A 15,314-nucleotide genomic window follows, 5' to 3' on the forward strand; every position below is an offset into this window, starting at 1 on the left:
TTTGAAATAGTGAGAGATAAAGTTATTGTTTTGATGAATTGAGTGATAAAGTTATTGTATTGAAATATTGAGAGATGAAGTTATTGTTTTGAAATAGTGAGAAAAAAAGTGATTGTTTTGAAGTATTGAGAGATAAAGTTATTGATTTCAAGTAGTGAGAGATTAAGTTATTGTTTTGAAGTATTGAGAGATAAAGTTATTGTTTTGAAGTAGTGAGAGCTAAAGTTATTGTTTTGAAGTATTGAGAGATAAAGTTATTGTTTTGAAGTAGTGAGAGATAAAGTTATTGTTTTGAAGTATTGAGAGATAAAGTTATTGTTTTGAAATAGTGAGAGATAAAGTTAATGTTTTGAAGTATTGAGAGATAAAGTTATTGTTTTGAAGTATTGAGAGATAAAGTTATTGTTTTGAAGTATTGAGAGATAAAGTTGTTGTTTTGAAGTATTGAGAGATAAAGTTATTGTTTTGAAGTATTGAGAGATAAAGTTGTTGTTTTGAAGTATTGAGAGATAAAGTTATTGTTTGGAAGTAGTGAGAGATAAAGTTATTGTTTTGAAGTATTGAGAGATAAAGTTATTGTTTTGAAGTATTGAGAGATAAAGTTATTGTTTTGAAGTATTGAGAGATAAAGTTGTTGTTTTGAAGTATTGAGAGATAAAGTTATTGTTTTGAAGTATTGAGAGATAAAGTTATTGTTTGGAAGTAGTGAGACATAAAGTTATTGTTTTGAAGTGTTGAGAGATAAAGTTATTGTTTTGAAGTATTGAGAGATAAAGTTATTATTTTGAAGTATTGAGAGATAAAGTTATTGTTTGGAAGTAGTGAGACATAAAGTTATTGTTTTGAAGTGTTGAGAGATAAAGTTATTGTTTGGAAGTAGTGAGACATAAAGTTATTGTTTTGAAGTGTTGAGAGATAAAGTTATTGTTTTGAAGTATTGAGAGATAAAGTTATTATTTTGAAGTATTGAGAGATAAAGATATTGTTTTGAAATAGTGAGAGATAAAGTTATTGTTTTGAAGTGTTGAGAGATAAAGTTATTGTTTTGAAGGATTGAGAGATAAAGTTATTGTTTTGAAGTATTGAGAGATAAAGTTATTATTTTGTAGTATTGGGAGATAAATTCATTGTTTCGAAGTCGTGAGAGATAAAGTTATTGTTTTGAAGTAGTGAGAGATAAATTATTGTTTTGATGAATTGAGTGATAAAGTTATTGTATTGAAATAGTGAGAGATAAAGTGATTGTTTTGAAGTATTGAGAGATAAAGTTATTGTTTTGAAGTAGTGAGAGTTAAAGTTATTGTTTTGAAGTATTGAGAGATAAAGTTATTGTTTTGAAGTAGTGAGAGATAAAGTTATTGTTTTGAAGTATTGAGAGATAAAGTTATTGTTTTGAAGTAGTGAGAGATAAAGTTATTGTTTGGAAGTAGTGAGAGATAAAGTTATTGTTTTAAAGTGTTGAGAGATAAAGTTATTGTTTTGAAGCACTGAGAGATAAATTTATTGTTTTGAAGTATTGAGAGATAAAGTTATTGTTTTGAAGTATTGAGAGATAAAGTCATTGTTTTGAAGTATTGAGAGATAAAGTCATTGTTTTGAAGTATTGAGAGATAAAGTTATTGTTTTGAAGTATTGAGAGATAAAGTGATTGTTTTGAAGTATTGAGAGATAAAGTTATTGTTTTGAAGTAGTGAGAGATAAAGTTATTGTTTGGAAGTAGTGAGAGATAAAGTTATTATTTTGAAGTATTGAGAGATAAAGTTATTGTTTTGAAAGAGTGAGAGATAAAGTGATTGTTTTGAATTATTGAGAGATACAGTTATTGTTTTGAAACAGTGAGAGATAAAGTTATTGTTTTGAAGTATTGAGTAATAAAGTTATTGTTTTGAAGGATTGAGAGATGAAGTTATTGTTTTGAAGTATTGAGAGATAAAGTTATTGATTTCAAGTAGTGAGAGATAGAGTTATTGTTTTGAAGTATTGAGAGATACAGTTATTGTTTTGAAATAGTGAGAGATAAAGTGATTGTTTTGACGTATTGAGAGATAAAGTCATTGTTTTGAAGTATTGAAAAATGAAATAAAAGTTTTGACACAGGGAGAGATAAAGTTATTGTTTTGAAGTACTGAGAGTTAAAGTTATTGTTTTGAAGTAGTGAGAGATAGAGTTATTGTTTTGAAGTTGTGAGAGATAAAGTTATTGTTTTGAAGTATTGAGAGATAAAGTTGTTGTTTCGAAGTATTGAGAGATAAAGTTATTGTTTTGAAGTATTGAGAGATAAAGTTATTGTTTTGAAGCATTGAGAGATAAGGTTATTGTTTTGAAGCAGTGAGAGATTGAGTTATTGCTTTGGAATAGTGAGAGATAAAGTGATTGTTTTGAAGTCGTGAGAGATAAAGTGATTGTTTTGAAGTATTGAGAGATAAAATTATTGTTTCGAAGTATTGAGAGATGAAGTTATTGTTTTGAAATAGTGAGAGATAAAGCTGTGTTTCGAAGTAGTGAGAGATAAAGTTATTGTTTTGAAGAATTGAGAGATAAAGTTATTGTTTTGAAGTATTGAGAGATAAAGTTATTGTTTCGAAGTATTGAGAGATAAAGTTATTGTTTTGAAGTAGTGAGAGATAAAGTTATTGTTTTGAAGTGTTGAGAGATAAAGTTATTGTTTTGAAGTAGTGAGAGATAAAGTTGTTGTTTCGAAGTCGTGAGAGATAAAGTTATTGTTTCGAAGTAGTGAGAGATAAATTTATTGTTTTGATGAATTGAGTGATAAAGTTATTGATTTCAAGTTGTGAGAGATAAAGTTATTGTTTTGAAGTATTGAGAGATAAAGTGATTGTTTTGAAGCACTGAGAGATAAATTTATTGTTTTGAAGCAGTGAGAGATAAAGTTATTGTTTGGAAGTAGTGAGAGATAAAGTTATTGTTTTGAAGTGTTGAGAGATAAAGTTATTGTTTTGAAGTATTGAGAGATAAAGTTATTATTTTGAAGTATTGAGAGATAAAGTTATTGTTTTGAAATAGTGAGAGATAAAGTTATTGTTTTGAAGTATTGAGAGATAAAGTTATTGTTTCGAAGTATTGAGAGATAAAGTTATTGTTTTGAAATAGTGAGAGATAAAGTTATTGTTTTGATGAATTGAGTGATAAAGTTATTGTATTGAAGTATTGAGAGATGAAGTTATTGTTTTGAAATAGTGAGAAAAAAAGTGATTGTTTTGAAGTATTGAGAGATAAAGTTATTGATTTCAAGTAGTGAGAGATTAAGTTATTGTTTTGAAGTATTGAGAGATAATGTTATTGTTTTGAAGTAGTGAGAGTTAAAGTTATTGTTTTGAAGTATTGAGAGATAAAGTTATTGTTTTGAAGTAGTGAGAGATAAAGTTATTGTTTTGAAGTATTGAGAGATAAAGTTATTGTTTTGAAATAGTGAGAGATAAAGTTAATGTTTTGAAGTATTGAGAGATAAAGTTATTGTTTTGAAGTATTGAGAGATAAAGTTATTGTTTTGAAGTATTGAGAGATAAAGTTGTTGTTTTGAAGTATTGAGAGATAAAGTTATTGTTTTGAAGTATTGAGAGATAAAGTTGTTGTTTTGAAGTATTGAGAGATAAAGTTATTGTTTGGAAGTATTGAGAGATAAAGTTGTTGTTTTGAAGTATTGAGAGATAAAGTTATTGTTTTGAAGTATTGAGAGATAAAGTTATTGTTTGGAAGTAGTGAGACATAAAGTTATTGTTTTGAAGTGTTGAGAGATAAAGTTATTGTTTTGAAGTATTGAGAGATAAAGTTATTATTTTGAAGTATTGAGAGATAAAGTTATTGTTTGGAAGTAGTGAGACATAAAGTTATTGTTTTGAAGTGTTGAGAGATAAAGTTATTGTTTGGAAGTAGTGAGACATAAAGTTATTGTTTTGAAGTGTTGAGAGATAAAGTTATTGTTTTGAAGTATTGAGAGATAAAGTTATTATTTTGAAGTATTGAGAGATAAAGATATTGTTTTGAAATAGTGAGAGATAAAGTTATTGTTTTGAAGTGTTGAGAGATAAAGTTATTGTTTTGAAGGATTGAGAGATAAAGTTATTGTTTTGAAGTATTGAGAGATAAAGTTATTATTTTGTAGTATTGGGAGATAAATTCATTGTTTCGAAGTCGTGAGAGATAAAGTTATTGTTTTGAAGTAGTGAGAGATAAATTATTGTTTTGATGAATTGAGTGATAAAGTTATTGTATTGAAATAGTGAGAGATAAAGTGATTGTTTTGAAGTATTGAGAGATTAAGTTATTGATTTCAAGTTGTGAGAGATAAAGTTATTGATTTCAAGTAGTGAGAGATTAAGTTATTGTTTTGAAGTATTGAGAGATAAAGTTATTGTTTTGAAGTAGTGAGAGTTAAAGTTATTGTTTTGAAGTATTGAGAGATAAAGTTATTGTTTTGAAGTAGTGAGAGATAAAGTTATTGTTTTGAAGTATTGAGAGATAAAGTTATTGTTTTGAAGTAGTGAGAGATAAAGTTATTGTTTGGAAGTAGTGAGAGATAAAGTTATTGTTTTAAAGTGTTGAGAGATAAAGTTATTGTTTTGAAGCACTGAGAGATAAATTTATTGTTTTGAAGTATTGAGAGATAAAGTTATTGTTTTGAAGTATTGAGAGATAAAGTCATTGTTTTGAAGTATTGAGAGATAAAGTCATTGTTTTGAAGTATTGAGAGATAAAGTTATTGTTTTGAAGTATTGAGAGATAAAGTGATTGTTTTGAAGTATTGAGAGATAAAGTTATTGTTTTGAAGTAGTGAGAGATAAAGTTATTGTTTGGAAGTAGTGAGAGATAAAGTTATTATTTTGAAGTATTGAGAGATAAAGTTATTGTTTTGAAAGAGTGAGAGATAAAGTGATTGTTTTGAATTATTGAGAGATACAGTTATTGTTTTGAAACAGTGAGAGATAAAGTTATTGTTTTGAAGTATTGAGTAATAAAGTTATTGTTTTGAAGGATTGAGAGATGAAGTTATTGTTTTGAAGTATTGAGAGATAAAGTTATTGATTTCAAGTAGTGAGAGATAGAGTTATTGTTTTGAAGTATTGAGAGATACAGTTATTGTTTTGAAATAGTGAGAGATAAAGTGATTGTTTTGACGTATTGAGAGATAAAGTCATTGTTTTGAAGTATTGAAAAATGAAATAAAAGTTTTGACACAGGGAGAGATAAAGTTATTGTTTTGAAGTACTGAGAGTTAAAGTTATTGTTTTGAAGTAGTGAGAGATAGAGTTATTGTTTTGAAGTTGTGAGAGATAAAGTTATTGTTTTGAAGTATTGAGAGATAAAGTTGTTGTTTCGAAGTATTGAGAGATAAAGTTATTGTTTTGTAGTATTGAGAGATAAAGTTATTGTTTTGAAGCATTGAGAGATAAGGTTATTGTTTTGAAGCAGTGAGAGATTGAGTTATTGCTTTGGAATAGTGAGAGATAAAGTGATTGTTTTGAAGTCGTGAGAGGTAAAGTGATTGTTTTGAAGTATTGAGAGATAAAATTATTGTTTCGAAGTATTGAGAGATGAAGTTATTGTTTTGAAATAGTGAGAGATAAAGCTGTGTTTCGAAGTAGTGAGAGATAAAGTTATTGTTTTGAAGAATTGAGAGATAAAGTTATTGTTTTGAAGTATTGAGAGATAAAGTTATTGTTTTGACGTGGTGAGAGATAGAGTTATTGTTTTGGAGTAGTGAGAGATCGAGATATTGTTTTGAAATAGTGAGAGATAAAGTTAATGTTTTGACGTATTGAGAGATAAAGTTATTGTTTTGAAGTACTGAGAGATAAAGTTATTGTTTTGAAGTATTGAGAGATAAAGTTATTGTTTTGAAGTATTGAGAGATAAAGTTATTGTTTTGAAGTGGTGAGAGATAGAGTTATTGTTTTGGAGTAGTGAGAGATCGAGATATTGTTTTGAAATAGTGAGAGATAAAGTTAATGTTTTGAAGTATTGAGAGATAAAGTTATTGTTTTGAAGTATTGAGAGATAAACTTATGGTTTTGAAGTATTGAGAGATAAAGTTATTGTTTTGAAGTATGGAGAGATAAAGTTATTGTTTTGAAGTAGTGAGAGATAAAGTTATTGTTTTGAAGCATTGAGAGATAAGGTTATTGTTTTGAAGCAGTGAGAGATTGAGTTATTGCTTTGGAATAGTGAGAGATAAAGTGATTGTTTTGAAGTAGTGAGAGATAAAGTGATTGTTTTGAAGTATTGAGAGATAAAGTTATTGTTTTGAAGCATTGAGAGATAAGGTTATTGTTGTGAAGTAGTGAGAGATTGAGTTATTGCTTTGGAATAGTGAGAGATAAAGTGATTGTTTTGAAGTAGTGAGAGATAAAGTTATTGTTTTGAAGTATTGAGAGATAAAGTTATTGTTTTGAAGTATTGAGAGATAAAGTTATTGTTTTGAAGTAGTGAGAGATAAAGTTATTGTTTTGAAGCATTGAGAGATAAGGTTATTGTTTTGAAGCAGTGAGAGATTGAGTTATTGCTTTGGAATAGTGAGAGATAAAGTGATTGTTTTGAAGTAGTGAGAGATAAAGTTATTGTTTTGAAATAGTGAGAGATAAAGCTGTGTTTCGAAGTAGTGAGAGATAAAGTTATTGTTTTGAAGAATTGAGAGATAATTTTATTGTTTTGAAGTCGTGAGAGTTAAAGCTTTGTTTTGAAGTATTGAGAGATAAAGTTATAGTTTTGAAATAGTGAGAGATAAAGTTCTTGTTTTGAAATAGTGAGAGATAAAGTTATTGTTTTGAAGTAGTCAGAGATAAAGTTGTTGTTTTGAAGTAGTCAGAGATAAAGTTATTGTTTTGAAGTAGTCAGAGATAAAGTTGTTGTTTTGAAATAGTGAGAGATAAAGTTAATGTTTTGAAATAGTGAGAGATAAAGTTATTGTTTTGAAATAGTGAGAGATAAAGTTATTGTTTCACAGTAGTGAGAGATAGAGTTATTGATTTGAAGTATTCAGAGATAAAGTTATTGTTTTGAAGTAGTGAGAGATAAAGTTCTTGATTTGAAGCAGTGAGAGATAAAGTTATTGATTTGAAGTAGTGAGAAATAAAGTTATTGATTTGAAGCAGTGAGCGATAAAGTTATTGATTTGAAGTGTTGAGAGATAAAGTTATTGTTTTGAAGTAGTGAGAGATAAAGTTATTGTTTTGAAGTATTGAGAGATAAAGTTATTGTTTTGAAGTAGTGAGAGATAAAGTTATTGATTTGAAGCAGTGAGAGATAAAGTTATTGTCTGGAAGTATTGAGACATAAAGTTATTGTTTTGAAGTAGTGAGAGATAAGGTTATTGTTTTGAAGTATTGAGAGCTAAAGTTATTATTTTGAATAATTGAGAGATAAAGTTATTGTTTTGAAGTATTGAGAGATAAAGTTATTGTTTTGAAGTATTGAGAGATAAAGTTATTGTTTTAAAGTAGTGAGAGATAGAGTTATTGTTTTGAAGTTGTGTGAAATAAAGTTATTGTTTTGAAGTAGTGAGAGATAAAGTTTTTGTTTTGAAGTTGTGTGAAATAAAGTTATTGTTTCGAAGTATTGAGAGATAAAGTTATTGTTTTGAAGTGTTGAGAGATAAAGTTATTGTTTTAAGTATTGAGAGATAAAGTTATTGTTTTGAAGTATTGAGAGATAAAGTTATTGTTTTGAAGTATTGAGAGATAAAGCTTTGTTTCGAAGTCGTGAGTGATGATGTTATTGTTTTGAAGTAGTGAGAGATAAAGTTATTGATTTGAAGTATTGAAAAATAAAATAAAAGTTTTGACACAGTGAGAGATAAAGTTATTGTTTTGAAGTACTGAGAGTTAAAGTTATTGTTTTGAAGTACTGATAGATAAAGTTATTGTTTTGAATTATTGATAGTTAAAGTTATTGTTTTGAAGTATTGTGTGATGACGTTATTTTTTTGAAGTATTGCGAGATATAGTTGTTGTTTTGAATTATTGAAAGATTAAGTTATTGTTTTGAAGTAGTGAGAGATAAAGTTATTATTTTGAAGTATTGAGAGATAAAGTTATTGTTTCGAAGTATTGAGAGATAAAGTTATTGTTTTGAAGTATTGAAAGATAAAGTTGTTGTTTTGAAGTATTGAGAGATAAAGTTATTGTTTTGAAGTATTGAGAGATAAAGTTATTGTTTTGAAGTATTGAGAGATAAAGTTATTGTTTTGAAGTATTGAGAGTTAAAGTTATTGTTTTGAAGTCGTGAGCCATAAAGTTATTTTTTTGAAGTTGTGTGAGATGAAGTTATTGCTTTGAAGTAGTGAGAGAAAAATTTATTGTTTTGAAGTAGTGAGAGATAAAGTTATTATTTTGAAGTCGTGAAAGAGAAAGTTATTATTTTGAAGTAGTGAGTGATCGTAATTGGTTGTCGAAATGAACGAGAATAATGTTTAAAATTCGGACAAAATCGGAGGTGGGATTAAATGTTGTGTCTGAGAATGTGCAAATAATTCCAAACACATTTGGAAATTCAGAAGCTTAAGACATATGGTTCCGGATCTATGAGACCATATGGTTTAGGTTTACGATGGACTCAGAACAAAATCTTCCTGTTTATAACATTTTGATGGGCGATTAATGAATATTCTAACATTGATGTTGTTAGTGGGAATATAGGTGCATTGGAAGAGCATGTGGGACCAGAGTTAGAGATAACTAGTGAAGGATTTGGATCTGACAAAAATAGCCAAATTGGAGAAGCCTCTGGACCAACAACTAATGCGGTTTAATGAGGTCAGGGAGGAGGCTCTGGATAAAAAAAACTGTGCTGATGGAATAGAAAGAGCCAAAGTAATGTCTCTTTTCAAGAGAGAGAGAAGATAAACCGGGTAACTGGAAACCAATTAGTCTCCGTCAGTAGTGGGCAAACTCCTCGAATCTGTAATTCCAGGTCGAATTAGTGAACATTTCGAGATACAGGGGATGGTCAGGGGAGGCTGGAACTGATTACCTGTATTCAAGTCGTGTTTGACATTTTTTAACATTATTTTTTAGGAATTGACTTTGCAGATCAATGGAATGTAGCACATGCGGTGTATATGGGTTTTCAGAAGGTGTTTGATGATGTGACAGGAGGCTTCAGCCGCTTGGTATAAGAGGAAATGTAACCGCCCGGATAGAAAGTCGATAATGTGTTTAGTTTTCTCCATTTTTGTTCACAGATCCGAACACTGCAATCAGTGAGTTCCTGACAAAGTGCGACGATTACCAACTGTTCCAGTTGACGAAATTCTACCGGGACAGACTAGAACAGGCGATTGAAGAGGGGGTGGAGGGCGTTAGTTTCGTATTAACGCATGAGAAACATTTCAGTGGACAGGAGTACCACGTAAGTGCGTTGGATACAGAATGAGTTTGGATTATTTAAACATAACAAAACAGAACTGACAGACTATCACATCTTAGAATCATAGAATGTTACAGAACAGAAACAGGCCAAATAGAGGAGAAATGGATGAAACTACAAATATTCTGAATCTGAAACAATGATACGATGAGATGGAAATATCCAGCGGATCGTTCATTATCTATCCGGAGAAAAGACAGGGTAACATCAACTTGCATTGATATAGCGCCTTTTACATAGTAAAACGTCCTTTGGCCCTTCACATGAGCGATTATCAAACACATTTTGACACTGAGCCAGATGAAGAGATATTAGGAGAGCTTGGTCAAAGAGGTAGGTTATAAGGAGTGTCTTTAAAGGAAAGGAGAGGTATCGAGGTGGAGAGATTTAGCGAGGGAATTCCAGAGTTCAGGGCCGAGGGAGCTGAAGGCACGGCGGCCAATGGTGGAGCGATTGCCGTCGGAGATGCGCAAAAGGCAAAAATTAGAGGAGTGGAGAGATTTCAGAGGGTTGTAGGGCTGGAGGAGGTTCCAGAGATAGGGAGCAGCGAGGGCCAAGGAGGGATTTGAAAACAACGGTGAGCATTTTAAAATCGAGGCTTTGTCGGACCGGGAGCCAATGCAGGTCAGCAAGCACAGAGGGTGATGGGTGATGGGGCTTGGTGCGAGTTAGGATACAGGCAACAGAGTTTTGGGTGAGCTCAAGTTTATGGAGGGTGAAAGATGGGATGCCGGCCAGGGAAGCATTGGAACAGTGGAGTCTGTAGGTGACAAAGGGATGGGTTTGGTCTTTCCAATAATTCATTGGAGGAAATTTACTCTGGACTCAACTATTCCAATGCTCTCCTGGCCGGCTTCCCATCCTCTGCCTTCGGTAAACTTCAGCTCATCCAAAACGTTGCTGTCTGTACCCTACCCCTCTCAAGGTCCCACTCACCTCTCACTCCAGTGCTCACTCACCTATTGCCTCACAGTTTTCGAATGCCTTCACTTTTCAATTCCCATCCTCCTGTTTAAGCCACACCATGGCCTCGCCCCTCCCTATCTCTGTAACCTCCTCCAGTCATACGACCTTCCTGCGTCCCAAGAGTTCTCTATTGCTCTGGCTCTAGCATCTTGTACATCTCATCATCACCCTAGCAGTAGTGGTCCAGTGTTGGGACGTTTTTCTGCATTAAAGGCATTATATAAATGTACGTTGTTGCTGATGACAGTCCTGACTACATGAGCCCCATTGCTGGATAAGTGCTCCCGGTTCCCGAGGTTTCATACCAATAGCAGATGTGCAGAAACCTGGATGTCAGACATTTAATTACGAACTGAAAAGTGATGGATATTTAGCACGGTTATTATTATTGGTCGGCTCTCCTCAGTGATGAAGCAGGAGTGGTAATTCCTCAGCCAGTTTCCCAGCTGATTCCCTAACTTGAGAATCGTCCCTTCCCTTTAACTTCAGTTCTGATTCGCTACTGTTTAATTTTTAGACAAATCAACAAATTGTGAGAGCAGGAAGTAAGTGTGAGAAACAAAAGTATCATATTGTCAATCAGTAATCTGATGTCATGTTGGACACTGAAGGAGGGAGAAAACTAGTCCCATTAAAATTACTGCAGATTCTCAGTGATCCCTCACTCTCCTGGAACGATATTTCTCGTTTCCATTATAGTTTCATCACATTTCATTCCCGTTAATGACTGAATCAAAGTATTAACAGAATATTCTGCCCATGTTCAGAATGGATCAATACCCAGCCCAGTGATTACTTTCTGTGTTCAATATAAACTGGGCGATCCCATCACGGAGCAGCTCCTTTCCTTCTCATTCTCAGTCTGTCTTTCACTCCACTCCTCAATACAAATTGGGAGATCCCATCACGGAGCAGCTTCTTTCCTTCTCATTCTCAGTCTTTGTCTTTCACTCCACTCCTCAATATAAACTGGGAGATCCCATCACGGAGCAGCTCCTTTCCTTCTCATTCTCAGTCTTTGTCTTTCACTCCACTCCTCAATATAAACTGGGAGATCACATCACGGAGCAGCTCCTTTCCTTCTCATTCTCAGTCTTTGTCTTTCACTCCACTCCTCAATATAAACTGGGAGATCCCATCGCGGAGCAGCTCCTTTCCTTCTCATTCTCAGTCTTTGTCTTTCACTCCACTCCTCAATATAAACTGGGAGATACCATCACGGAGCAGCTCCTTTCCTTCTCATTCTCAGTCTTTGTCTTTCACTCCACTCCACTCAAAATAAACTGGGAGATCACATCACGGAGCAGCTCCTTTCCTTCTCATTCTCAGTCTTTGTCTTTCACTCCACTCCTCAATATAAACTGGGAGATCACATCACGGAGCAGCTCCTTTCCTTCTCATTCTCAGTCTTTGTCTTTCACTCCACTCAATATAAACTGGGAGATCCCATCACGGAGCAGCTCCTTTCCTTCTCATTCTCAGTCTTTGTATTTCACTCCGCTCCTCAATATAAACTGGGAGATCCCATCACGGAGCAGCTCCTTTCCTTCTCATTCTCAGTCTTTGTCTTTCACTCCACTCCTCAATATAAACTGGGAGATCCCATCACGGAGCAGCTCCTTTCCTTCTCATTCTCAATCTTTGTCATTCACTCCACTCCTCAATATATTAATTATTATTCTTTACAGATAGTCACTGAGCTCGCGGAGAAGGGAAACCGGGCGGACAGTTCCAAACTTCTCCTAAATCTGGTGATGGAGAAAGGCTCTCGGGCCCGAAGGGTGATGTGGGAATCCTTTGTGAAAATGCACAGAATACCAAAGTTGGTCAAAATACTGAAAGAGATTCAGGAACTTGGTACAGTAAAATCTCACACTGAATTCAATTTCAGATTGAAACACTGCAGAATTTACTTTAATATTACACAGATCAGATTTCATGAAAGCTCATTGATTTAAACAGGTCCTGATCCATTTGATTATATGAACATCGGACGAGGTTTATCTGAAATACCCAGTCACCTGAAAGGTAAGTGATGACCTGGAGATTTCAAACCGTTTATTTCACTTCTGAAAATCAGAATGTTTTACTGTAGCCGTTTATTTAGAGATTGTCACAATTTGGGAATCAAGTTCAAAGGGTGGAGGAAACAGAATAAATTTAGATTTTAATTTGTTAATAATCTTTAAATCGTTTGCGCGATCCGTTACCATTCGTGGTTCTCAATTATTTCTAAATTTGCAGATGTTTTATTGCTCCAGCTAATCCAGGCGCTAAAAGTTGTGAAAAAACGTTCATACCTGGCAGGATCCTGATACACTGTGAATCCCCATATTCACCTGGCAGGATCCTGATACACTGTGAATCCCATTCAGACCTGGCAGGATCCTGATACACTGTGAATCCCCAAACACACCTGACAGGATCCTGATACACTGTGAATCCCCATACACACCTGACAGGATCCTGATACACTGTGAGTCCCCATACACACCTGGCAGGATCCTGATACACTGTGAGTCCCCATACACACCTGGCAGGATCCTGATACACTGTGAGTCCCCATACACACCTGGCAGGATCCTGATACACTGCGAATCCCCATACACACCTGGCAGGATCCTGATACATTGTGAATCCCCATACACACCTGACAGGATCCTGATACACTGTGAATCCCCACACACACCTGGCAGGATCCTGATACACTGTGAATCCCCACACACACCTGGCAGGATCCTGATACACTGTGAATCCCCATACACACCTGGCAGGATCCTGATACACTGTGAATCCCCACACACACCTGGCAGGATCCTGATACACTGTGAATCCCCACACACACCTGGCAGGATCCTGATACACTGTGAGTCCCCATACACACCTGGCAGGATCCTGATACACTGCGAATCCCCATACACACCTGGCAGGATCCTGATACATTGTGAATCCCCATACACACCTGACAGGATCCTGATACACTGTGAATCCCCACACACACCTGGCAGGATCCTGATACACTGTGAATCCCCACACACACCTGGCAGGATCCTGATACACTGTGAGTCCCCATACACACCTGGCAGGATCCTGATACACTGTAAATCCCCACACACACCTGGCAGGATCCTGATACACTGTGAGTCCCCATACACACCTGGCAGGATCCTGATACACTCTAAATCCCCACACACACCTGCCAGGATCCTGATACACTGTGAATCCCCACACACACCTGGCAGGATCCTGATAAACTGTGAGTCCCCATACACACCTGGCAGGATCCCGACACTTCGAGCCTTCAAACACACCTCCTACGTGCTGCCCAGATTTTCTGCGCTCACAAGTAAAGAGCAGTCCAATGGCGAATTGTGAGGGAAAGACAATGCTCAGGGTTATTGGGAAGTTTTGGGCTGGCTTCCTAATGGCAGTGAAAGAGAGAACTTATTCGACTGAAAGAATAGTCCTTTAACTCAGGGTCTTTTTAGACCCAATGGAATGACTGATGGAAGCAGATTTGTAAATTCCCAAACCTGCATTATAGGAAATTCAGACCAAAATGAAACGGAGTATAATTATTGGGAGAACAGTTGAAATGAACTGTGAATGTTTTCTGCTCTAACATTACACCGAGTGATGTGGGCAGTAGTTCAAATTCTAATACCAATCGGTGATATGACAGGACTGTTCGGAAAACACGTTCAATGTAAGTGAAAAACTGCTGAAAAATTGTTCACAATTTCTGAAACACAATCTAGCAGGAGAATGATTCGAGACAGGAAAAGGCCATTTGGCCCAAATAAGTCTGTCCCTGTTAGAGAAATGACCCCACTACCCCTCCTGTCAGTGTATCCACAAAAACACGTCCGATTGTCTCTTCACCCCACTTACTCTGCCCCTTTAGTGTCCTTCCCTGGTAACTGGTCCACGCTCTCTTATCCTTTGGGTGAGAAAATTACCCTGATTTCCCTTCGTATTTCTGGCTTTCAATTTTCCCCGTTATGAATTATTTTGATGATTGTGAGCCTGTTTCCTGCACGAATGTTCTGAATTCCATTAAAACATTTCAATACCGAAGTCTCTTGCCCAAACAAAATACATCAAACCCTTCCCTCGACCAATACTCCAATACCTTAAATCATCTTTCTTATTCCTCTCTGTACCTTAAGAATGGCAATAATCTTTACCTGTGATCAGGTGACTATAAAAGTACAAGTAATACCCCAGATAAAATATCCGAGTCCCGTTTCTATAAGCTTCCTCACCGCCGAGGTTGAACAGTGGAACTTCTGTCCATTCACAGTCTGTCCCTCTCCCAGTGCCCACAATATCCCAGATAACCTGCCCGAGGCCTGATATAATATCAGTGGGACTTCTGTCCATTCACAGTCTGTCCCTCTCCCAGTGCCCACAATATCCTAGATAACCTGCCCGAGGTCTGATACAATAACAGTGGAACCTCTGTCCATTCACAGTCTGTCCCTCTCCCAGTGCCCACAATATCCCAGATAACCTGCCCGAGGTCTGATACAATAACAGTGGAACCTCTGTCCATTCACAGTCTGTCCCTCTCCCAGTGCACACAATATCCCAGATAACCTGCCCGAGGTCTGATACAATGACAGTGGAACTTCTGTCCATTCACAGTCTGTCCCTCTCCGAGTGCCCACAATATCCCAGATAACCTGCCCGAGGTCTGATACAATAACAGTGGAACTTCTGTTCATTCCCAGTCTGTCCCTCTCCCAGTGCCCACAATATCCCAGATAACCTGCCCGAGGTCTGATACAATAACAGTGGGGCTTCTGTTAAGAGGTGGAGAGGTTAAGGGAGGGAATTCCAGAATTTAGTGCCTATGCATTTGAAGGCAAGGCCGCCAATCGAGTGATGGAATTCGGGTGATGCACAACAATTGGAGAAGCGTAGTGCTGGCGGAGGTTACAGAGACAGGGAAGGGCGAGGACCAC

The 15,314-nt window shown here is 35.1% G+C and overlaps 1 protein-coding gene across 5 annotated transcripts in view; it reads left to right on the forward strand.

Annotated features, from left to right (window-relative positions):
* The window catches only part of LOC137314024 (NACHT, LRR and PYD domains-containing protein 3-like), a 54,299-nt gene that overhangs the window by 22,536 nt on the left and 16,449 nt on the right, over nt 1-15,314 (forward strand). For all 5 annotated transcript variants that reach the window (XM_067979718.1, XM_067979719.1, XM_067979721.1 and 2 more), the window contains 3 exons: nt 9,197-9,363; nt 12,036-12,204; nt 12,310-12,375. In XM_067979718.1, the coding sequence (XP_067835819.1) occupies nt 9,197-9,363; nt 12,036-12,204; nt 12,310-12,375 (402 nt within the window). The remainder of the gene's footprint in view (nt 1-9,196; nt 9,364-12,035; nt 12,205-12,309; nt 12,376-15,314) is intronic.

This window comes from Heptranchias perlo, unplaced genomic scaffold (genome assembly GCF_035084215.1).
Source record: "Heptranchias perlo isolate sHepPer1 unplaced genomic scaffold, sHepPer1.hap1 HAP1_SCAFFOLD_50, whole genome shotgun sequence".
Classification (NCBI taxonomy): Eukaryota; Metazoa; Chordata; class Chondrichthyes; order Hexanchiformes; family Hexanchidae; genus Heptranchias; species Heptranchias perlo.